Here is a 23,716-nt window from a genome sequence, read left to right on the forward strand (position 1 = left end):
ATATTTTGGAATTCAAAATTTGAAGCTGATGAATTTTGCAAGCTTGTGTTTCTGGATGAATGTCTTCAAGAGAAAAATACTTGTATAATGAATTCTTCACAAATAAATGTGATACTGAATGTTCAAATTGAATATTTTACCAAACTAATTTTCTGAATAATAATTTTTTTGAATATTGTTCTTGTAGTTATTTCATTTTTTTTTTAAAAAATGCAAATAATTCTTCTCTCAAAAAATCAAGTGAGTGAAATAATTATGATTACTATTATATTAGTGTTCCTTGCGTTTTTTTCTTTTGAAATATTGAATTATTTTTCAATAAAATGTCAATAAATGTGCGAATGCAGATTTCCTATATCGAGTTTCCTTTTTTTGAGACCGTTTCATCCGGGTCTTGCTAAAATTATGTTTTCGAACAAAACGTTAAAACTATTCCAAAAAATTGATCAATAAATAATTTTTTTTGAATTTTCAAGGATTGCATAAATGAATTCACGAAAAGGTGCACTTTTTGTATTTTGAATTTCTTGATTTTATTGCTCTTTTGTTTTTTCGCTTTTCTATATTAAAGTTTACGGAATTGACTTCGGTAACGAAAAAACTTTGTTATTTGCTCCGTTATCAACATATTTTGGAACTGAAAATCTCCCGACTTCAATACGCGATTTTATTTCGTGTTCTTTAAATACTGAGGATACTCGCTACATTCCTTCAAGGATTCTTCTTGATAATCAAGAAAGAATTATTGGATTAGATTCTCAACGAAACAATGCAGTTACAAATTTCAAGCAACTACTTGGAGTTCTGAAAGACGACAAAAAAAATCTTGAATGCTTTGATCTCAAGAAGATATATCAATTAGAACCAACAGTAAAAGTACCTTATGGCCGTGACGGTGAATTCCTCAAGTTTACTGCTGAACAGATTGCAGGTTTGTCATGATTGATGTTATCCTTTCGTTAATACACAATGCTTTTACTTAAGGAATGTTTTTTCGAAAGGTTATACAAAGCAGCAATCATCCCGGAGACATTCCAACTGCTTTGACTACAATTCCAAAGTTTGAACTTATAAAAAATGTCAAAAATTTAAGCACATTTTCTAATCTAGATTTCAAGGCTTATTACATCCTCTTGAACGAGTATCCGCTGTTCTTGCAGTTCCAACTTTTTTTGCACAATCACAACGAAATTCAATGCTGACAGCCACGTCAATTGCCGGAATTGACGTTCTTCGTCTCTTGAATGATACGACAGCTTGTTTGAGCATTTAATTTTTATGCTATATGCAATTAATTGATCTTGACTATTATTCTTTCGATATTATTTTATTTTATTTTATTTTATTTTAAATAAACGTTCAAATCAATAATTCATAAATTGCGTTTTTCTATTTTGAACTCTTAATAACTTTTCCCCTTTCCCCTTTTCCCTTTTCCCTTTTTCCTTTTCCCTTTTTCCTTTTTTCTATGTTTTATGCTCTTCGTTCTTTGCTAATTGCTATTTGTGTCTTTTCCAAGCTGCTGTGTGCTACACTGTGACGCGCCTACCCCTAACAGCGGGGCTTCGGAGTCCGTATTACTTCTCCATCGTCGACTTCGGCTCCATCGGCCTGCAAATCTCTCTCTTCCGCCTTCTCCGCCTGACACACTCAGCCTCGCTGACATGCATCGCACACTCGTTTTCGCTGGAGCTGTCGGGAAATGCCATCGACAGCCTCGTTTTTGAGCATTTTCTGCCGCAGGCGACGGCGCTGCTGGAGAAGTACTGGGCAGAGACAGAGGGAAGTAGCAGTGGAAGTGGCAGTTGCAATGAGGAAGGAGAGGAGAAAGAGAAAGAGAAAGAACAAGCGAAGAAAGAGAAGCACGAGAGGGAAACGAGCCGGATGCACGAGCGGCTGCGGAAGGCGGCGAAGAGTCTGAAGATAACTCTGTCATCAGCGCCAGTAGCTAGCCAGAAAGCAGAGCTTGTGCCAGGCGAAGTGGATTTCACGCTGCAGATGACGAGGGAGGAGTTTGAGAAGATGATCAGTCCGCTGGTGGAGAAGGCAGTGAGGGACACAGTCGAGGATGCGGTGCAGATGGCGTTGGAGAGTGTTGCAGAGAAGGAGGAAGGAAGGGAGAAGGAGAAGGAGAAAGAGAAAGAGAATAAAGAAGAAGAGAAGGGAAAAGAAGAAGGAAAAGAAGAAGGAAATAACAGCAAAGTGAGTCTGTTTGATAAGCTGCCATTGGAATCTGTGCAGACTGTGGGTGGATCATCACGTATTCCTCTTTTTCAGACTGTGCTCGAAAGAGCATTCAACGACGGTGTGGTTGAGATGGAAAAATTATCAAAAATTTTATTGTGAAGCTGTTGATTCAATTACAAATAATTGCATTTTTTTTTCAAAGTTTTATTCGCTTTTTTTGTAAATTTTCTGTTCTTATTTAATTTGAATTTTATATAATTTTGTCTTTTTATGTATTAACATATTTTCTTTCTCTTTCTCTTTCTCTTTCTTTCTTTCTCTCTCTCTCTCTCTCTCTCTCTCTCTCTCTCTCTCTCTCTCTCTCTCTCTCTCTCTCTCTCATTCAGTTCTCCACCCACCATCTCCTCTATCTGCCTCGCACAATCTGAACTCTGATGAGTCTGTTGCATGGGGCTGTGCATGGATGGCCAGCCAAATCATCTGCGAAAGAGCTGAGAAGCACAGCCAGAAGACAAAAGAACCAGCACCATTGAAGCAGAATGGAATAAGAGTGTGTTAAATAGTAACATGCTATTTTGTGTTTTCTTCTTCGTCGTCTTCTTCTTCTTTTTGAATGGTTTTTTCTTTTATTGTTTCCATTTGTTATTCATTGAATGTACAAATAAATAGATCGTTCTTTCTTATTTTTCTAATTTTTCTTTTGATTTCATTTTGTTATTTATTTTTTTATTTTCAGATCCAACTGACTGAGCTTCTTCCCCGAGATATCTATTTGTATCAGACCGAAGAGATAGGCCAGCAAACACACAGAACACCCTCCATCTTCACTTCTGCCTGTGCCGATGCTATTTCTTCTTCTTCTTCTTCTTCTTCTTCTTCTTCCTCCTCCTCCTCCTCTTCTTCTTCTTCCTCTTTCTGCTCTTCTCCGTGTGTCGTTGGCTTCAAACGAGGCAGTCCTATTCCATCTCATCACACAGCTCGATTCAGCAGAAGAGAAAGAGCAGAAAAGGAGTTGAGTGAAAAATTGAACTGTGGAACACACAAAGAAGAAGAAGAAGAAGGAGAAGAAGAGGAAAAAGATAAGTCAATTGAGAAAGAGACAGAAAGAAAAGAGGGAGAAGAAGAAAATGCAAGTTCATCTTCGAGTGCCAGTTCCAGTTCAGACGATGATTTGGAGGTGATTCAGCTGCCTTCAGCAAAGAAAGTGCCTCTTCACATCTCCATCCACGCACACTACGAATGCCCTCACTTCGAAGAGGAGAAGAAAATATTGTCTTCTTCTTCTTCTTCTTCTTCGCAGTCCCTTCACCAAGTAGCCCTTCCTTCCCCTTCGATGTCTCCATTCTCTTCCTTTAGAACGCCTCAGCTGGTCAAATCTGTTTCAATGGAAAGCACAACATGCACAGACATGGCTGGAGTTGTCGTTGACGTCGATGAAAATGGCATCTTCTCCTTCCAATCTCCATTTGTGCTGGAAAACATTGGATCTGTCAAAACAGAGGAGGAAAGGGGGAATGCAAAGAAAGAAGCGTCTTCTTCATCTTCATCATCATCATCTTCTTCTTCTTCTTCGAAGGAGAACAACGAAGATTCCGTTGTGGATGACAGGTCGTCCATCAGAAGATCCCTGCCGATGACAATTGCCTTCACCACAAAGCCAACGCGTGTGAATTTGGAGTGGCTGAAAGACGAGGAAAAACGAATGTCCAAACAAGATGAGCAAACAAAGGAGAACGAAAGATGGCGGAATGAGCTGGAGACCTACTGCTATTCAGAGATGAATGAGTGCGACGCGATGCGGATGGAAGGGGTGATGAGTGCGAGAGACGAGGAGGAGTGGAAGGAGAAGCTCAACCAGACACTCGAGTGGATTAGCAACCCTGCTGCCATCTCCACGTCGGCTTATCCCTTTTCGGCTTATCTTTCACCTTCTCCTGCTCCTTCTCCTTCCCCTTCTCTTTCTCCTAATCAGTCATCATCATCTGCTTCTTCTTCCTCTTCCTCTGATTCTCAATCTTCTTCTTCTTCTTCTTCTTCTTCTTCTTCTTCTTCTTCTTCTCCCTCTCATCTAATCCGCCAGCCCGCTGTGTTGTACCAGCAACGTATGAAAGAGCTTGGAGATTGGATTCAACCAGTCAAAGACCGACGCAAAGAAAGGGCAGACCTGCTGCACGAATGCTCCGCGTTGGAAGAGGCAGCCGAAAGTGCGAGGAAGATGAAGAACAGAGTGAGGGTGCTCTTTGAGAAGGAGCAGCCACAGGCTGTCGAAGCGTTTTTGAGTCAGATTGCGAAGGCAGAGGAGATGTTGAACAGAGTGAAAGGGATGCTGGAGTCTATAAACAGAAGCACAGGGAGCGAATTGGCAGCAGGTGGAGGAGGAAAGAACGAGGGGGATTCTTATGCTTCTTCTTCTTCTTCTTCTTCTTCTTCTTCTATTGATTCACCATTATCTTCCTCCTCTTCCTCTTCCTCTTCTCCTCTGCACCATTCTGATGCCACACTCATTGCTGGCGAAGACTCATCCGATATCTCTTTGACGTCTGCTGTGTCTTTCCTTCCAATTTCAGCAGCAGAAGTGAATGAGATGGCGACTGCAGTGAGGAAGACTGTGCGGGTGATGGGGGAAAAGATCAAAGAGAAAGAGGCAGAGCGGAAAGAGAAAGAAGAGAAGGAAGAGAAGGAGAGGCAGCTGAGGCTGAAGCAGAAGCAGAAGGAGGAAGAGGAAGAGCAGGAGCGGCTGAGGAGGCAGAGGCTGAGGGAAAAACAGCAGCAGAGCAGACGACGTTGGGTGTGTGCCATTTTGTGAGGGAATGAGAAAGAAAAAGAGAAAAAGAGAAAATGAAAGAGAAAATGATAGAGAAAAAGAGAATGAGAGAAAGAGAGAAAGAGAGAGAAAAAGATAAAATGAATCAGAAAATGATGATGTGAGTGAGTGAGTGAGTGAGTGAGGAAGGCAGAGGTGGGTGGCCATTCACTTCTGCAAGTGAGGGGGAGGAGTGGTTTTGAAGGTGTATTTCTCTTTGTCTTTCCTTCTTTTTGTTTGGCATGGTTTTTATTTTTATTTGATTTGAACGATTTGTGAAAATTAATGAATTTTGCTCATTTTTTTCATATTTTCTATTTCAAATTCATTCAACTTTTGAATTTTTTATTTTTTTATTTTTTTATTTTTTTATTTTTTCTTGTAAATTGTATCAAATCAATTCACTTATCTTCCTCGTCTTTTTTCAGGGGCCCTACGGCTATGAAGGTGACTACGACGATGACGAAGAATACAACAACAACGAAGCAGCAGAAGACAATGATGATGATGATGATGATGATGAAGAAGAGGAAGACGAAGACAACCAGCGTTATGATATCTTTGGAAGACCAATTGGAGGGTGGGGAATGAATCCGTTTGGCTTCGGAGGAAGTTATGGAAGGCAGCCAAGGAAAAAGAAGCAGATGAAGAAAAGAGGAAGCGATTTGGAAGAGGCGAGGAGGAAGGAGATGGAGAAAGAGAGGGAGGCGGAGAGGAGGAAGGAGGAAGAGGCAGAGAGAGAAAGAGAGAAGGAAAGACAGAGGCAGAGGGAGTTGGAGCAGGAGAGAGAAAGAGAAAGAGAAAGAGAGATGCAAAGGAGAAGAGAAGAGGCCGAGAAAGCAGCGAGGCAGCAGGCATTGTATGAACAACAACAGCAGCAACAGCAAGAGGCAGTCTTGACACCGCATGTGGAAGTGGAATATGACGATGACTCGATTGTGTACTATGTGGAGCTGCCGGGTGTGAACAAGGAGGATGTGCAGCTGTCGACAACAGACGACTCGCTGCTGGTGGAGGCCGTCAGAAAGAGGAGGAGACAGACTGCGTCTATTCTGTCATTCGATGGTGGATTCAATACAACGGTGTGTTTAATATTGTGTTATGTGTTAAATATTGTGATGATGATGATGATGATGAATATTGTGTTAGACGTTGTGGAATTTATATTTGAGTGGGAATTTTTATTTATCTATATTTCCCTGTGACATTTGATTATTTCTTTATTTTCTTTGTTATCATCGTTAATAATTCTCTTTTATTGTTTCGCTGACTATGTATTATTGTTATTTTATTTTTGATATTTTAGGTTCCTGCTGCAATTTATCGCAGAAACATCCAAATTCCACGTGATGCTGATGTTTCTGGTGTATCTGCCGAATTCACCAATGGCACACTTAAAATTACAATCCCCCGTATTGTGGTTGCTCCTTCTTCTCGAAGGATTAGCATTTGGTAATCGATTGTTTTCATTGATATGAACCGTAGGTTTTTAAAAAAGTTTCCTTTTCAAAAGCCAACCATTCGCTGTTCATTTTGATTAAATATTCATCGCCTACCTTTTTAGTTGTATTTTGATTTTCTTAAAATATCATTTTCCTGTTTTCTTGTATTTTTCTAGGAATTCCCCAAAATAAAATATATATGTTTTTTTCCCGCAGAAAATAAATTAAAAAATCTCAAACACAAATAAATTAAACAGAATACGCAAAAGCAAAATAATACATAAAAAAAAATGAATGCCAAAAAAACTAATGGAAAGAATGAGAAGAAAAATTGCATTAAATTGCTTTTGGCAGAGGAATTGTTGGAACAGAAGGCTGAGTTGGTATCATGTGCTGAGCCGGAACTGGGTTTGCGGGATAACCCTGAGCAGGAAGAGCATAAACAGGTTGCGCAGTTGGAGGTTGGATATATGTTGGCTGTCCGAACACCATCTGTCCCTGTGCAGGTGGAATGAAGCCTGGTTGAACGAACTGCGGCTGGACGGGATATGCAACAATTTGTGGCTCGGTTGTTGACAAAAATTGAGCTTTTTGTCTAACTGCATCAATGATTTCTATGTTAAGTTGTTCGACCATATCGTTCAGAAGGCAGCAATCGATGCAAGTTCCTATTCCACAAAGGCCACCAGTCAAGCAGTAAATTATGCCCATTGTAACATCTCCGAGATAAACACGCTGCATTCCATGAAACCCGCAAAAGCATCCCAACCAAGCTAACCAAGCAGTATAAGACGAAAATTGTCCATCGCCCCAAGCAGGAATTCCTAATCTTAAAGTAGATTTAAGTTGTGGTGACCTTTACAAGAATTGCATAAAAAAACATTAATCTTCAATTATTGTCATAAAGCTAAAGAAACAAAACCATTGAATCCCTTCATAAGTTCTTGGGTCGTACATTGAGATTTGTTGTGGCTGAGTTACAGCGACTTGTGGAACTGCTGTTGTTTGCATAAAGAAAGAACAATAAAAGACGGAGTAATGTATATGAATGGTAAAATTGATCGATGATTATTTTGTTATTTTCTTTGATCAATAAGATCTGATACATTAAGTAATCGATAATTTGGAAGAATTTTGATTGATTATTGGTGTAAATGGATTTGCGTGTTGCTCTTTACGCAAAAAAAATCTCATTTCCACCTCGCCAAGCGTCAACAATATCCCAGCCATTCGTTTCAATCGATAATTCAGGGAAAAATATATTAATTGTTGATTTATCAAAGCGACAAGTTTACACATATTCAACAGAAACAAATGAATATCATCAACTTTTCCCAGAGCCAGAGCTTATTTTTGAAGATGAGGAGATTGTATATGTGCAATATTTGACATTTCAAACTGTATATTCTCCAATGTCAATCATTGAAAAGCAACCTTCAAAAGCAAAACTGGCAAAAAGCAAAGAAGTTTTATATGACTATGCATCAATGTGCAAACCTTATTTTTTTGATTGTGCGCTTGTTGCAGTTTCTAATGGAGATCTTTTATTTATTCATCTTCCAACTCGTCGAATAATTCTTAAAACTGTTTTTTATCCAGCTCCTCTGCTGCACATCAATGTTTCTGCACCAAATGTTTCTCCTGCAACATTAACATTTATCTACTCTGGGGAAATTGCATGCGCGGTGTCAATTACTTCACTTGCAAAAGCTCTAACAACTGAAATTATGGCAAAACAAACGCTTTATCAATTCAATAGAGATACCTCCCTTGATTCGCATCCAAGGAAGTGGGATAAAAAATGCCCTGGCTATTCTGAAAAAATTCCTATTTCATTACCAGTTACTACTGCTCCAATAAAACATGCAGTTTGGAGCTTTACCTCAATATCAACTTTGAATGATTGTGTAAGTATTGGAGGAGTATGTCACAGCACGACAAAAGGGAAGAAGAAGGAAGAAAGCGGATACTTTGTCAGATATTCAAATGCCTTTGGCGCATTAATTTTTGGTGATGAAAAAGATGAGGCCTCTCTAATGCCAGGCGCACAGCAATCATCATCATCAACAACATCATCTTTAGTATCAGCAGACTCATCCTCTCAATCCGCAAAGCAGCCACAGGTGACATATCCTGTTGTGCTGCGTCTGCTAGCGCTTGGGTCAACCCCCTTCATCTCTCAATACACTGCCCCAACACAACCTCCTCCCCCTTCTGCCATCGCTGCTGTCGCCAGCGCCATTTCGTCTGTTGTCAAAAGCACATTTCGAATGGGCAGGTTTTTGTTTGGAGGAGGAGGAGGTGGTGGAGGAGGAAGCAATGATTCTAACAGCAGCAAAGGATCCAAAAGCCCTTCTGCCTCTTCTCCTGCACAACCAGGAAAGAATGACTCAAACACAAACGCCTCTTCCTCAGCTTCTGGTTCAACTGGTGCATCTGGTGCATCTTCCGCCCCTCAGCTTCGCAGTCCCTTTACCCTCCACTACTCACACCTCGCTCTGCGAGACAAGCTTCGTGTCGGGAAGCGAGTGGCAGCAGCGCCTTCGTCTTCTTCCTCGTCAGCGTCTTCCTTTGTGGCAGTGAGTGACTCATTGGGCAGAGTGATGGTGGTGGAGGCAGACAGCGGGGTGTGTGTGCACATCTTCAAGGGAGTGAGGAATGCACAGGTGGCGTGGCTGAGGGAGTGGATCGACTTTGGAGAAGGAGAGAAGAAGAAGAAGAAGAGGGGGAAGGAAGTGAAGGTGGAAGAAAATGGAAAGAAAGAGAATGATGAGAAAGAGAAAGAGAAGGAGAAGGAGGCAGAAGAAGTGAATGAAATGCAGACAACAGCGTGGATGAGAAACAGAGAGCTGTTTGAGAGAAGAAGACTGCAGCTGCTGCGGCAGAGAAGAGGCATCTCATCAAAACCACACAAACACCACAAAAACAGACAGAAAAGAGAAGAAATTCATTCAATGCAGAATGACAAGGAAATGTTAAATGAAAAGGATTCCAATGAACAGACAAGTTCTTCTTTGAATGCGTTGTCGTCTTCGGATGAAGGGAAAACTGCATCTTCAACACAGACATATGTCAATCCATCGCTCATTCAGAAATCTCAATCTCTTTTATCACCAGATACAATTTCTTCTTCGTCAAAATCTTCTTCTTCTTCTTCCTCTTCTTCTTCTCCTTCCTTCTCCTTCACCCCCTTCTCCACCTCTGCCACCTCTTCTACCTTCCATCCACCCCCCTTCCCATCCACACACAACATGCTTCCTCTCCTCTTCCTTGTCATCTACACACCCCACCGCAACCTCATCGAAGTCTTTCTTTTCCCTCACTTCTCCCGCATAGGCGCAATGGTCGTTCCAAATGGCATTCTCCTCTCCCCTCTCTCAAACAGCGGGGCTGCGGTGTCGTTTCAGACAGAGGAGGAAGAAAAGGAAGAAGAAGAGAAAGAGGAAGAAGAAAGGGAAGAGGAAGAGGAAAATGAGGAAGGGGAAGGGGAAGGAAGAGGAAGAGGAAGAGGAAGAGGAAGAGGAAGAGGAAAAGGAAGAGGAAGAGGAAATGTATTTGATGAGAAAGAAAAGAGTCATGATAGTCAAGAAAGAGAAAGAGAAAAGGAGAATGAGAAAGAGAAAGATAAGAATAAAAAGAAAGAGAAAGCGAATAATGTGAAAAGTGATAAGCTCAATCCATCAAAAGGAAGCATGCCACAAACAGAGCTTCTTTCTGCGAGGCGTCTTTCTCGTTCGCCCAGCCCTTCCTTCTCTTCTCTCTCTTCCATCTCATCCAGAAGTGCTTCTCTTTCTCCTCCTCCTCCTCCTTCATCTTCTTCCTCTTCCTCTTCTTCCACTAATTCTTCTTCTTCTTCTTCTCGTCCTCACTCAAACGCATTCACAGCCCTTGCCGTGACAGCTGCTGTCCCTCCTCCTCCTCTTCCTCTTTCTGCTTCTTTCTCTTCTCTTTCTTCTTTCTCATCTTCTTTCACAAACAACACATTCAATAGAAGCAACTTAAATAGCTCAAACACCTCTTCTTTCATTCTGAACCAATCGCGCAGTCTTCTTTCCTTCTCCTTTTTGTGTTCTCCTTCGCTTTCTCCTTCTCCCCTCGTCAGAACTCTTTCCAATGCCCCCCTCTTCTTCTCTGCTTCTGCCTCTGCCTCTGCTGCTTCTCCTGCCAAATACAATGGAAAGAAGAATACTGTTATTGATTCTAATTCTTCTTCTTCTTCTTCTTCTTCTCCATCTCCATCTCAAACACAATTTGTTGCTCCTACACCTCTTTCTCCTTCTTTTTCATCATCATCATCTTCTTCTTCATTATCATTATCTTCTTCTTCTTCTTCTTCTCGTTTATCTCCTTCTCTTTCCACTTCACCCTCATTTCTTCCCACTCCCTCCCCCTCTTCGTCTCCAACCCCTCCTCCTCTCTTCTCTGCTCCTCTTCTTTGGTCATCATCATCATCTTCTTCTTCTTCTTCCTCTTCCTCTTTCCACCCAAAATGCACCCTCGCCAATCTCTCTTCTGTTCTCCATGGCGATTCTTTCTCTCCTTCTCTCTCTTCTCCTTCCATCCCTTCCACACACCCCGTCCTCTTCCTCTCCAGCAACCGCTTAGTCCACCTGCACATTATCGCTCTCTCTAAACAGATGAGAGAGAAGAAGAAGAAAGCAACAGCATCATCATCATCATCATCATCATCATCATCTTCTTCTTCTTCTTCAATGGCGATGGAGATGAATGCAAAGGGAGCTTATTCGCTGTTTGCTACACCTGCTGGAAGTTCTGTTGATCAGTCACATTCTTCTTCTTCTCCTTCTTCTCCTTCTTCTTCTCCTCTTCCATCCACAAACACAAATGCCCCATTCGAAGTGCATGGCGATTTAGAAGAGATTTTCTTACACAGAAACAGAGGAATGCCAACTTCTTTGTTTTTGCCTTCATTTTTGCCGGCAAATGGCCATTTTAATAAAAATAATTGTGGTATTGATCATTTGAATCATAATCAGCCAATTGAGAGTAATTTTCCTTCACATCAGCTGTTTCACTCACACGCCACTCAGCCTTACTCTCCTCCTCTCTCTCATTCACCCTCAAATGCAATGGATGTCTTGTCTTCTTCTTCATCTTCATCTCTTTCTACATCTCCATCTTCTCTTTCTTCTCTTTCTCTTTCTTCTTCTCCTTCAGTAACTGTCTCATCTTCCCCCAAGCTGAGCACGATGACTGCCAATTCTCTCTTTGTTGCTGCTTTCAGCACAAGCAATCTGCTCTCAAAGATGTCGACTTATCCGTTCAAGCAATAAGAAAAAATTTTGAATGTTCTCTTTCTTTCTTTCTTTATTTCTTTCTTTGATTTCAGGTTTTTTCTAAAAATTTTCAGTTTTTTTGCTTTTATTTTTTATTTTTTTGATATACTTGAAAATGAACAAATCAAACATTCAAACAGAAAAAAGAATCAACTGATGAAAGACAAAAAGAATGGAGGGGCAAAAAGAAATGCACATCATTAAAATCTTCTGTTTTCCAGCCATTCATTTGAAAAATATGTTCAATCTAATAAATAAAGAAAATCTCACTGAAATTTCTTTGAGAAATTTTCTTTCAAAAGCGTAAATCAGAAAGGAGAATTGTTTCCAGTATATATTCCGATGAGTATCTGCATTTATTATCTTGAAAAAGGTTATTCTTTTTTTTTTTTTTGAAGAATGCATTTTTCAAACTATCTTTCTGAACTCATTTTGATGAAGTGTGCTTTAAGTATTGATTTTTATTTAAAAAAAAGATAAAGAACGATAATTTTGGAGTTACACAAATAGAAAATTTGAAAACAAAAGACAAAAAAAAAAAAAAAAAAAAAAAAAAAAAAAAAAAAAAAAAAAAAAAAAAAAAAAAAAAATTTAAATAAAAATGAAAATAAAAATAAAAATAAAAAGACATAAAGACATAAAGACATAAAGACAAAAAGACAAAGACAAGCAAATAGATGAATTGATAAATGGATGAATGGAAAGAATTGATTTTTGCAGCAAAACAAGTGTCATTTTCTCAAACATTTATAATAAAATCTGAAATATTCTTGGTTTGTCCAAAATAAGCGTATCTGTTGTGATAATAAAACATATCATATAAGCTGGTGATGGTATCTTCGTATCCTTCTTCCTCCAACTTATCAAACACTTTCCGTTTCAGCTCCTTTACTTTCTTTTTTCCATATGAAAAAACCATTTTTGTCAATCGCTCAAAAACATGAGAAAAATAATTCAAGCTGCTCCACATTTGCGTTTCATCCATTGTTGGCTGCTGAATCTCCTCCAAAACTGCACAAGTCACACATACATTCGTAAAAGCATCAATTCGGAGTTCTTCATTTTCTGATGAATTTTCCAACAAACAAATATATCGTTTGCAAATATCTTTGTGATTTTCTCTTGATGCTCGAATTAGTCTTGAAATGCTGCCAAAAAGCCAATCACATTCTTTGCATCTCGGTCGGCAATATAAAATATAAGTTTGAATCGAAGATGTCCATCTCCAGATAATATTCACTTCTTTCACTTCTTTTTCTCTTTCTTCTTCTTTTTTCTTCTTCCAATCCACTTTTCTTGCCAGCTCTTCAAGTTCTCTTGCTGCCTCTCTTGCAAAATTCTGATCATTCACAACTATATCTTCTAAACTTTCTTCACTTTCATAACTTTCATAACTTTCATAATCCATTTCATCCATAGCATTATCTTTTGAGCATATTTCACAGAAATATCTATCTATTAAAAACCCCCATGCATCTTGATATGCAAGTCGTGTAAGGTTGTGATGTTCCTGATGATATTTGACAATCTCTTTGATTTCATTAAAATACAGTTCTTTTTCAATATGCTAATCAAAAAATTTTAGAAAAAATTACAACAACATCAAAAATTAAAAAAAAAGTGCTCATACAAGTTCTCCAATACTGTACAAAGAAAGCAAAGCCATTTCCACTTCTTTCTGGGTCTCCTCGTTTTCCTCTTTGTTCGTTGCAACTTTCAGAAGGCAAGGAACGATAATTGAAACCAATTCATCAGGAATTTTTTTACTATTCAGCAAAAGATAGCACTCGCAGATATCAACAAGAAGCTTTTCATCCTTTCCTTCCTTTTTCTCATTTTCATTTATAATTAACTCTTCAATTTTTTTGTTCAATGAAGATTTCTCAAAGCTTTGAATGAAAATTCTTTTCAGCGTGATGCAATATCCAGCATGTTTCAACAACACAATGGCATTTCCAAAATTCAATTTCTTTTCATCTGTCATTTTAAGAATTTTGTCGAACAGTTCTTCTGTTAAAATGGATTCAATTTCTATTTTTTTCATCTCTTCCATTTCTTCATTCATTTCACGAATTTTCTGTTTTTGTTCAACTTCAGTGCAATCTTCCAGTCCATTGAACAATTCTTTAAAATAATAAAGAAAGAAAGAGAGAAATTACCAAAAATTTAAATACAACAATAAATTCAGACCTGTGAACTTTTTTGTGTTTTCTGTATCCTGCTTTTTTGTGATCACATTGCATTCAAAAAGCAATGGTATTTAAGCATTCATATAAAATTCGCATTTGTTTGGACAGAAGTAATAGATGATATATAAAACACTCAAAATTGCAATCAAACTATGTGCGGCGGCACCACTCTTCTTTCACTCATTTGCATTTTTAGAAAGTTACAAAAGCAAGAGTGAGTTTGAAATATTAACTTTTGTTATAATGGATTCAATGATCAAAATGGCTTCTTTGAACTGAAGAATAAATATGCAAAATAGGTGGTCGATGAGTGAACATTTGCTGCAGATTTAATAATGTTAATTTCGATGTCCACATGTATCGCTGGAAAACAATGCCAATGATGAAATTTTGATAAATAATCTATGAAATTTGATGGCCAATGAAATGCAACAATTTCATCAATAACGCAAAAAGACGTAATGTATGTTATTTTTATTGTTCTATATGTTGTGAAAATGTTTCCGTCTGTATCCTTTCCAAAGTTTAGGAATCCGAATTATTGTTGAAATGGCCAATCTCCGCTTTGTTGAGCAAGACAATGAGAACGGAGCAGATTATTGTATAGCCATTGGGAAATAAAGGAACTTACACAAGATGCATGATTTTCAAAATTTTTATTTGGAACAAGAGGTGAAAGCAAATTCAACTGAAGTTTTATTGAATGAAGACAAAAGAGGATGGAATTCTGTGAAGGACAAAATCTTCACAAAATTATATAGAATTCAGGAACATAAGGCAGAGGGAGCAGTTTGGATATTTCTGGAAAGGAAAGTGAATTGCAGAATGGAAAGCACGATAAAAACAACGAAAAAGGAAAGAAAGCAATGCAAAGAAATAAAACAAGATAGAAGCGGAATTAACAGGAGTGAGACAACTATTTCTGCTTTTGGAATATGAGCCTGCCTTTTGGAAAAATTTTTAAAAACCGAGAATAGTTACTCCTTATCATTTCATTGAAATAGATGAAATGAATATCAGCAGCTTCTGTTTCAGCCCATGCCTTTGAAAGGATAACAAAATTTGAAAGGATTACTTCAACCACCTTCCATTTGGTGCCTTTATTGGATTTGATAAACGAGCAGACAGAAGTCTTGGAACTTTGGTACCACAGCCCACTTTTGATGATATGAAATGGCAATGCTCTTCTATGCTTTCTACTTCATCGTTATCTTATCATCATTTTCTTCTTCTTCTTCAATTTCTCCTCCTCTTTCACCAACAACTCTATCTTCATATCTTCCTTCTTCTTCTTCTTCTTCTTCTTCTTCTTCTTCTTCTTCTTCTTCTTCTTCTTCTTCTTCTTCTTCTTCTTCTTCTTCTTCTTCTTCTTCTTCTTTATTGTCCTTGAGAGAGGATGTCTCCTGTCTTTCGCTTTTCTTCTGCAATAGCATCCAACTCTTCCCAGTACAAACTCCATCTCCCAATGAACATTCATTCATCACTCACACAACACAACAGCTCCAGAAACGCCCTCTGCTTCTGCAGATACAAAATTCGAGCTGTGGCTGAGGCCAATGAATATTTCTTTGCTGTGATAAGAAAAGAAAAACATAAAATTTAGTCAAATAAAAAGAATCAAATGGTAATGCTTCAAATTTTCCTCGAGTTTTGTTGCAATAGGAAAAGAACTGAAAATATTCGACTCCACTTGATTCACACTTTTGTCATTGTTAACTTTTGTGTTTTTCATTTTTTTTATGTTCAAATCGTAAATTGCATGAATGACAACTTTTATTAAAACGTGGAATATTCATCATTTGGGGCAAATTTTTTTGTTTTATGAATTTTGTTCCACACAGTTCTTTCAAAGATTTTTTTCGATTATTTATATTTTAATATTTAATATTGTATGATAAAGTTAGAATTATAATCATTCGATTGCTGATAAAATTTGGAACAAATAATTGAATTTTTCATAAATGAAAGAATTCTGTCCCATTTTATCTGCAAAAATTCACGTTTTGAGCAATTTGTGGTGTGTTTTTTGAAAAGAAAATCAAAAATTATTTCGTTTCAACTGCAACAATAGTAAAATAGTTGAATATAAAATATAACAAAAAAGGATTCGTTTATATTTTTCATTAAATTTTGGTTTTTCCAAATAAATCCAATTCATAATTTTTTCGACAATTCAAACGATTGAAAACAGTGTATTTTCATCAGTCAGCGTAGATTGATCATTTTTCAATCACACTTCATTTGAACTTTCTTCTCCAATTCAAGACAAAAAAACATATTCGAGCTTTGGAAAAAGGATAGCCTTCGATTTCATAACGAAAAAAAAAAAAGAAAAAAGTGAAAAGTAAAAAGAAAAAGAAAAAGAAAAAGAAAAAGAAAAAGAAAAAGAAAAAGAAAAAGAAAATAAAAAAAGGAAAAGGAAAAAGAAAAACAAAAATTCAGAGAAACAAAATGAAAAGAGCACCATTTCCTCAAATATTCGCAAAATAATCAAAAATGTTCAATAATAATCCACAATAATATCCTTCGTTTTGATTAACAAATATTCCATGAGAGCTAATGAAAAAGTCTTCCAGTCCTTCTTCTTCCATCTTTTCAAAAACCTTCCTTTTCGTTGCCTTTCTTTCCTCTTCTTCCATTTCATCATCCTCCTTTTCTTTCAATCGACTCGAAACAAACATAAAGTAATGAAAGCTTTCGCATGCAAAATTGTCACGCAATGTGTGCCTCTGAAACTCTTCCAAAACAGCGTTAACAGTTCCCCCTTTCAACAGGTCTTCAATTTTCATGGCTTCATTCTCTGCTGCCACACTTAGTAAATAAATGCAATACAAGCCCACATATTTGCGATTAGCTGTTGCTGTTCGAAAGATCTGAGTAATTATGTTGATAAGTTTGACAAATTCTTCAGTCCTCAATTGGCAAACGCGAAAATAATGCCCCAAACATTGAAGCCATTCAATTAAAATATATTCTTCTTTTCCTTCTTTTTCTCCTCTTCTTTCTTCTTTTCTCTTCCAACAAATATATTTTACGAGCTCTTCCAGTTCCTTTATAGCCTCTCTGACAAAATGCAACTCATTTGTATTAGGACCTTCCAAAGATTGATCGCTGAAAAATCGGTTTATCAAAAAGTCCCAAGCAGACTGATATGCAAGTTGTGTCAGATTGTGATGTTCCTGATGATACAGGATAATTTCTGTGATTTCCTTCAAATACATTTCTTTTTTTATTTCCTAATAACAAAATTGCAAGAAATTCAAAAACGTTTAAAATGAAGAACAGGTTTTCATACAAAATAGTAGCATATGTTGCTCAAAGCAAGTAAAGCCATTTCCATTTCTTTTTGAGTTTCTTCATTTTCCTCTTTCTTCGAGGTAACTTTCAGAAGGCTGGGCACACATATTAAAATTAATTCTTGTAGGAAATCGAAGCTCAAAGATATGAAGCATTCACAAAGATAAGCTAAATGCTTTTCGTCCTTTTCTTCTTTTTTCTTTTCTTCTTCAATAATCATCTTCTCAAATCTTTTGTTCAACAAAGATTTTTCAAAATGAAAATTCCAAACATCTTTCAGAACATTGCAATATCCAACATGTTTCAGCAACAAAATTGCATTTCGCAACGAAAGTTTCTCTTCTTCAATCATTTCGAGCATAATATTGAACAGTTCTTCTGAAAAACCAGATTCAAATTTATCCTTGTTCATTTTTCTATTATTTCATTTATTTCATCGATTTTCTGTTTCTGTTCTTCTTCATCACAATGTTCCAGTTCAGAAAACAATTCTTCAATAAAAAAAGATAAAAATTGTAACAAACATGTTTCAAATACAACAACAATAACAAACCTGTAACTCTTTTTGATGTGTCATTCAACTGAATTTTCAAAAACGCATCGCAACCAGAAAACAATTTCATTTTGCCATTCACATTGAATTCGCATATGTTTGGATAAATGAAACAGATGAAAAATAAAAACTCAAAAATTGCCTTTAAAATATGTGCGTTCACACAGTTTCTTCTTGTGTTTGCATTTTTGGCAATGTATTAAGAAGAGAAACAACGTTTTATTTTTTATTCGGTTTGCTATTATGGAGGTTGTGATCGAATTGTTTTCTTTGAACGAAAATATTTCTTGTTAAAATGAAAGATTGAGCAATAAAACTCTATTTCATTCTTTATTCAATTAATTCCGGTGACTTTGCGCTTCCGTGAGATGATATATTCTTTTTGATTTATTGATGCACTATTTTTTTCACATTTGAGCGGTCAAGCAATCTCAACAACAAAAGTTATTGAACGTTTTAAACTTATTGTTTGCATTCTTTTATTGTCCTATTTTTTAAAATGTATTTCCATCTGAATCCTTTTCAAAGTCCGGAAATATCACGAATTATTGAAATGGCCAATTCTTTCTTTTCGGGGCAGACAACAATGGAGAGAGCCAAATATTTCCTTACAAACATCATGCATTTGATTCTGGTTGGTTTTTTATTTACAAAAATATTCACCTATAATTGTTGACACAAAACGAAATATGTGGAAATACAATGAAAAACGAATATTAATTGAAGGGAAATTTACAGGGTTGAAAGACGTCCAAAGACAAAAAGGAAGAATGATCAGTTTCTATGAAAAGAGAGTCCTTTTTAGAATATGGAGAGGATATCATCAAAAAAATTTTTGATTGGAGATATTGGAACAAATAACAGAAACAGGAGATTGGATGCAGTTGGAACAGAACAAGGCGACTCTCTTGGGATGAGATGGACAAGGCGTTGATATTATGCGCTGGGAATAACAATGGAACTGCTTTTCATTGCTTGGCTGAAGAGCCTAAAATACGAGAAAATCAGGCAGCTTGGTGTGATACAGGAAGCAGGAGGCAAATGACAGGCAAAATGGATTTGATTCATAAAACCTTCATCTTCAGCCTTATGCCATCGAAGCGTTACCCACACGAGCAGATGAGGTTGTGATGTTGAAAATATCTTCTGTCTGAAGACATCCAACATTTTATATTTCAATAACGACTTCTTCATCACCTTTTGCATCGTCTTCATCTTCTTCTTCGCCATCATTGTTTTCATGTGCGCCTCCACAGCAAATGCTATTCTAATTTTTTTTTATCTTGTCCATTATACTCTTCCTCCTCTTCCTCCTCTTCCTCCTCTACCTCCTCCTCTTCTTCCTTTTCTTCTTCTTCTCCTCCTCCTCCTTTTTCATTTTTCTCTTCTTTGTTGTCATCCATCAATGCATTGTGCAGTTTTTCTGGATATGCATTTGAGCTGCTTAACTCTTCCACAGTGGCACATCCCACTCTGCTTCAGCATTTCATATGGCTTCTGTGCACAGGCTGTGCTGAATTGGGTGAATGGGAATGAGAGAGGGAAGAAGCTGCCAGCAATATCTCACGCATGCTCTCGTTTTGGAAACTGCCAAGGAGCAAAGAGAGAGGAATACGAGTTCAAGTGGAAGAGGCAAAGAAGGTGGATTTCAGAAGCAAATTGATCGAAGAGCAGAAGAAATGGAGACAGCAGGAAGAGCCAAAGACGAAGTCGAACATGCACTACGAGTTTTGCACATCGCAAATTGCACTTTCGAACCACGACAAGAACAGGCGGCAACTGAAAGGAGGAGGAGGGACAGGAGAAGAGAAGTAGGAGGTGATGATGAAGACGAATTGCAGCAGACATTCTGCTTGTTCAACAGCGCACTCTCATCTGCCCAGCTGCACACTCAAAACATCACAGCCTCCTCAACATTTGCTACTCCTCCTTTTTCTCCCTTGCTCCACACCCAATTGTCTGCCCCTTCTGTTCTTGTTGGCTCTCCACTTAAGCCCCTCGCACCGTCGCCTCCTGCCGCCCACTCCTCTTCACTCACACAGAAGTCCCTCTGCACATTCAGCCCAAGCTCCGCTGCTTTGTCGAACATGCCTTCATTTTCCTCCTCAAACAATTCATTCATTGGGTTCTATCGCTCTCGAAATGCTGCAGCCAATGGAAGTGCAAGGAATCGCAAAAAGGGAAACAGCAGATAGCAGACGATCAGGCGAATCCCTTCTCTTGGTGTGAATTGAATGACTCAAAAACAACTGGAACATCATCATCTGCAACTGATAGAGTTTCAAGCGGAGGGGCGAATAACATGCATAATCAGACATCTGGAACAATTTCAGCCAAATGAAGTTCATTTTGTGATTTGTTATTGTTTGAAATTTTTTTTCGACCTGTTTGATCGAAAATGTGAAAAATATTGTGAAAAAATAACAAAAAAGAATTAACAAACATTGTGAAAGGAACAATAATATTTTATCACCAAGTGCTTTTCTATTTCGATTGCTTTTGTTGTAATTAAAAGAAGAACATGATTTTTCAGCAATTATTAATCAAAAATAAACTAAAAATCTTGTAAATTATTCATCTAAAGTTTTTTTTTTTTTTTTTGGTTTTGTTTTTAAAAACAAATATATCTGATTCATTAACAAATGCACTTACTGACAAAAAAATGTATTTTCTTGAAACATATTAGAAAATAAATTTTTTAAGAATTATTCTGAAAAGACTGTCTTCATTCCAATCAATTTTTTTTATTCCAATAAAAGGTATTAATGAAAAATAAATATTGATAATTTGTAAAAGCTATTTTCATTCGAATAAATCAATCTATTCCAACTCCATCTTATAAAAAAAGAATCGAAAAATAAATAACAAAAATTATTAAAATAATAAAATTAAAATTAAACCAGAGAGAGCGAGAAAAAGGAAAGAAAGAAAAAGAAAGAAAAAAAGAGAAAGAAATCAAAAATTGAACTTCCGAGACACAATTTGTAACGAATCTCATTTCCTCAAATACTCACAAAATAATCTGAAATATTCAACGGTAATCCACAAAGATATTTTCTGCCAAGAAAAGAAAATATTCCACGATAGCTTGTGATGGCATCTTCGTATCCTTCTTCTTCCATCTTTTCAAGCACTTTTCTTTTCAACCCTTTTCTTTTCTCTTCTTCCATTTCATCTTTTTTCGCTTCGTCTCTCTCTTCTTCCTCCTCTTCTTCCTCCTCTTCAACCTTCTCTTCGTCTCTCTCTTCTTCCTCTTCTTCTTCCTCCTCTTCAACCTTCTCTTCGTCTCTCTCCTCTTCCTCTTCTTCTTCCTCCTCTTCAACCTTCTCTTCTTCTATTTCGTCATCCTCCTCTTCTTCCTCCTCTTTTTTCAGTCTTTCTGAAATAATCACACAAAATATCAGGGCATAACGTGAAATTGTATCGACCAATGTTTGTTGATGAATCTCTTCCAAAACAGCATCAACAGCTCCGCCTCTCAGCAAAGCATCAACTTTCACATTAAAATTTCCTGCTGCATGTTTAAAAAAATAAATGCACTGTTTGCGAATTTCTCTGTTATGATCACTTGCCTCTCCATATACTCTTGCAATGCTTTCAATAATCACAGAATAGTCTTCATTCCATAATTCGAAATCGAAAAAATAATCCATCAACGTTTGCAGCCATCGAATCAAAAGAAGCTCTTCTTTTGTTTCTTTTCTTCTTTTTTCATTTTCTTCTTCTTTTCTCTTCCTATCCACACATTTTGACAGATCTTCAATTTCTCTTCTTGCATCTTCCACAAAATGAAGTTCATTAACAATGGCCGCTACCAAATCCTCATCGTAAAAAGATCGAAAAATCAAAAACAGCCAAGCAGACTGATACGCAAGACGAGTGAGATTGCCGCATTTCTGGTGATATTGGATAATTTCTTTGATTCCATTCGCATACAGCTCATTTTTCACATCCTTAGAAATTAGGAAAAAATCAAAAATACCAAAAAGGAAATAGAAACGTTCACACATTATATAATTCAATGCAACTCAAAGCCAGCAAAGCAATTTCCACTTCTTTTTGAGTTTCTTCATTTTCCTCCTTCGACAATGCGACTTTCAAAAGACAGTGCACACTTATTTCAGTCACTGTTTCTGGAAGGTCCATACATTCGTATTTTAATGAAAGATAACATTCACAAAGATCTGCCAGTCGCTTTTCGTTCTTTCCTTCATCATTCTCTTCAACAATCATCTTCTTTATCTTTTCCTTCAAAAAAGATTCTTCAAAACCATAAATCGTTACATACTTCAGTGTGTTGTTGAATCCAACATGCTTCAATAGCAAAATCATATTCTCTGCAGGTAATTTCTTTTCTTCAAACATTCTGCATATTTTGTCAAACACTTCTTTTGTGAAAACAGATTCGAATTCTTCCTCATTCATTCCATCAATCACTCCCTTCATTTCTTCTATTTTCTGTTTCTGATCTTCCTCATCGCAATCTTCCAGTTCGCATAACAATTCTTCAAAAACAATGAAAATGGAAAAAATGCAATAAGCAAAAATTCACTTGCAATAACAATTGCAAACTATTGAACATTTTTGTGTTGTCTGTATCCTGCATTTTTTTTTTAAAAATATAAATTGTTCAAGAAAGCAATAATATTTCAGCCATTCACATTGAATTCGCATACGTTTGGGTTGAAGAAAAAGATGGAAAATAAAAACTCAAAACAATCAAATAAAACATGTGTGCTCACACTGCTTTTTCTTTTGTTGACATTCTGGCCAAGCGAATATGGAGAAAAACAACGCTTTTTCGATTTATCTTTATTTGTTATGGATTCAATGATCAAATTGTTTTCTTTGAACGAGATTATCCATTGGAAAGATGAGAGATTGGCGAAAGAATATATTCTGCAGAATCAATTGTATTATTTCACATGCAAACGTCAATCACTGGAAAAACATTGCGAACGATGAAATTCATTCAGTTTATTTTTGGAAATCGGAAGACAAACGAAATGCGAAATTTTAAATTTTTAATGAAAATATCAGCATGTGTGTATTTTGTATTTATCTATATAATGTGAAGATGTTTCTATCCGTATCCTTTCCAAACGGAAGAAATCAGACTTGTTGTTGAAATTGACAATCTTATCTTTGCAGAGCATGAAGATGAGAACGGACCCGATATTTTCACTGCGATTGGAGATGAAAAGAATTTATAAAAAGACACTTTACCCTAGTCTTTGGGCTATATTGTCAAAGCATTGTCTGCTGGAGCAGAGAATGTGGTTGTGATGTTGAGAATATCTTCTGTTTGAAGACAACCATCATTAAAGATTTCAATAAGATCTTCATCTTCTTCATCATCACCTTCGTCGAAGCTATCATTGTTTTCATATGCACCTCCTTGGCAAATAAAATTTAATGTATTTTTTCCTTTTTGGTCATTATCTTCTTCCTCTTCCTCTTTTTCTTTTTCTTCTTTTTCTTTTTCTTTTTCTTTTTCTTCTTTTTCTTCTTTTTCTTTTTCTTCTTTTTCTTCTTTTTCTTTTTCTTCTTTTTCTTTTTCTTCTTCACCTTCTTCTTCTTCTTCTTCTTCTTCTTCTTCTTCTTCTTCTTCTTCTTCTTCTTCTTCTTCTTCTTCTTTATTGTACTTGAGAAGGGATGGCTCCCGTCTTTCGCTTTTCTTCTGCAATAGCATCCAACTCTTCCTTCTATTTCTCCTTCGATTTCTTCTTTGATGATATTCTTGTTTGGTTGATGATAAGAACACCTTTTTCCTATTAGAAAATTTGTTGTTTGAATAGTCGTCATTTTCTCATGTTGAAATATGGAATGAGTCTTCATTTTTTTTGTAGTTATTTGAAATTCCTTGAACTTTTTTCAATGCTCGGGTGAAATCCACATTTCCTTTTTTCCGATTGAATGAACTTGTTTGCATATTTTCAATCAGGCTG

The 23,716-nt window shown here is 36.8% G+C and overlaps 8 protein-coding genes across 8 annotated transcripts; 3 read left to right on the plus strand and 5 right to left on the minus strand.

The window, feature by feature from the left end:
- Positions 1 to 486: 486 nt before the first annotated feature.
- MONOS_14260 (putative hsp70 domain containing protein) lies at positions 487 to 6,664 on the plus strand (the record flags this gene model as incomplete). The annotated part of the gene is made up of 9 exons (XM_067867047.1): positions 487 to 502; positions 572 to 931; positions 985 to 1,060; positions 1,111 to 1,259; positions 1,520 to 2,305; positions 2,574 to 2,737; positions 2,924 to 4,975; positions 5,419 to 6,072; positions 6,297 to 6,664. The coding sequence occupies 9 exons, from the start codon at positions 487 to 489 to the stop codon at positions 6,444 to 6,446; spliced, it is 4,407 nt and encodes a 1,468-aa protein (XP_067732297.1). The 3' UTR covers positions 6,447 to 6,664.
- Positions 6,566 to 7,479, minus strand: MONOS_14261 (uncharacterized protein). Its single transcript, XM_067867048.1, has 2 exons — positions 7,355 to 7,479; positions 6,566 to 7,288 (listed from the first exon to the last, which is right to left on the minus strand). The coding sequence occupies exons 1-2, from the start codon at positions 7,441 to 7,443 to the stop codon at positions 6,769 to 6,771; spliced, it is 609 nt and encodes a 202-aa protein (XP_067732298.1). The 5' UTR covers positions 7,444 to 7,479; the 3' UTR covers positions 6,566 to 6,768.
- A 107-nt stretch (positions 7,480 to 7,586) lies between these two features.
- Positions 7,587 to 11,902, plus strand: MONOS_14262 (putative Rab3 GTPase-activating protein regulatory subunit N-terminus; the record flags this gene model as incomplete). The annotated part of the gene is made up of 1 exon (XM_067867049.1): positions 7,587 to 11,902. One exon carries the CDS (start codon positions 7,587 to 7,589, stop codon positions 11,724 to 11,726), a length of 4,140 nt encoding a protein of 1,379 aa, XP_067732299.1. The 3' UTR covers positions 11,727 to 11,902.
- Positions 11,903 to 16,703: 4,801 nt separating this feature from the next.
- MONOS_14263 (uncharacterized protein) lies at positions 16,704 to 18,009 on the minus strand (the record flags this gene model as incomplete). The annotated part of the gene is made up of 4 exons (XM_067867050.1): positions 17,769 to 18,009; positions 17,214 to 17,706; positions 16,866 to 17,154; positions 16,704 to 16,729 (listed from the first exon to the last, which is right to left on the minus strand). Exons 2-4 carry the CDS (start codon positions 17,625 to 17,627, stop codon positions 16,704 to 16,706), a joined length of 729 nt encoding a protein of 242 aa, XP_067732300.1. The 5' UTR covers positions 17,628 to 17,706; positions 17,769 to 18,009.
- Positions 18,010 to 19,337: 1,328 nt separating this feature from the next.
- On the plus strand, positions 19,338 to 19,583 carry MONOS_17178 (uncharacterized protein; the record flags this gene model as incomplete). Its single annotated transcript, XM_067870072.1, has 1 exon — positions 19,338 to 19,583. The coding sequence occupies one exon, from the start codon at positions 19,338 to 19,340 to the stop codon at positions 19,581 to 19,583; it is 246 nt and encodes an 81-aa protein (XP_067732301.1).
- A 76-nt stretch (positions 19,584 to 19,659) lies between these two features.
- MONOS_17179 (uncharacterized protein) lies at positions 19,660 to 19,890 on the minus strand (the record flags this gene model as incomplete). The annotated part of the gene is made up of 1 exon (XM_067870073.1): positions 19,660 to 19,890. The coding sequence occupies one exon, from the start codon at positions 19,888 to 19,890 to the stop codon at positions 19,660 to 19,662; it is 231 nt and encodes a 76-aa protein (XP_067732302.1).
- Positions 19,891 to 21,566: 1,676 nt separating this feature from the next.
- On the minus strand, positions 21,567 to 22,374 carry MONOS_15588 (uncharacterized protein; the record flags this gene model as incomplete). The annotated part of the gene is made up of 4 exons (XM_067868472.1): positions 21,567 to 21,579; positions 21,633 to 21,721; positions 21,777 to 22,273; positions 22,341 to 22,374. 4 exons carry the CDS (start codon positions 22,372 to 22,374, stop codon positions 21,567 to 21,569), a joined length of 633 nt encoding a protein of 210 aa, XP_067732303.1.
- Positions 22,375 to 23,007: 633 nt separating this feature from the next.
- MONOS_15589 (uncharacterized protein) lies at positions 23,008 to 23,460 on the minus strand (the record flags this gene model as incomplete). The annotated part of the gene is made up of 1 exon (XM_067868473.1): positions 23,008 to 23,460. The coding sequence occupies one exon, from the start codon at positions 23,458 to 23,460 to the stop codon at positions 23,008 to 23,010; it is 453 nt and encodes a 150-aa protein (XP_067732304.1).
- Positions 23,461 to 23,716: the final 256 nt, after the last annotated feature.

The sequence above is a fragment of the Monocercomonoides exilis genome (assembly GCF_001643675.1).
Source record: "Monocercomonoides exilis strain PA203 chromosome Unknown scaffold9-1957334, whole genome shotgun sequence".
Lineage (NCBI taxonomy): Eukaryota > Preaxostyla > Oxymonadida > Polymastigidae > Monocercomonoides > Monocercomonoides exilis.

Coding starts and splice junctions, on each gene's coding strand:
- MONOS_14261 (XM_067867048.1), bottom strand. CDS start 7,443: ATGCAAACAACAGCAGTTCCACAAGTCGCTGTAACTCAGCCACAACAA. Junction 7,289..7,354: donor ACTTATGAAGGGATTCAATG/GTTTTGTTTCTT, acceptor ATTCTTGTAAAG/GTCACCACAACTTAAATCTA.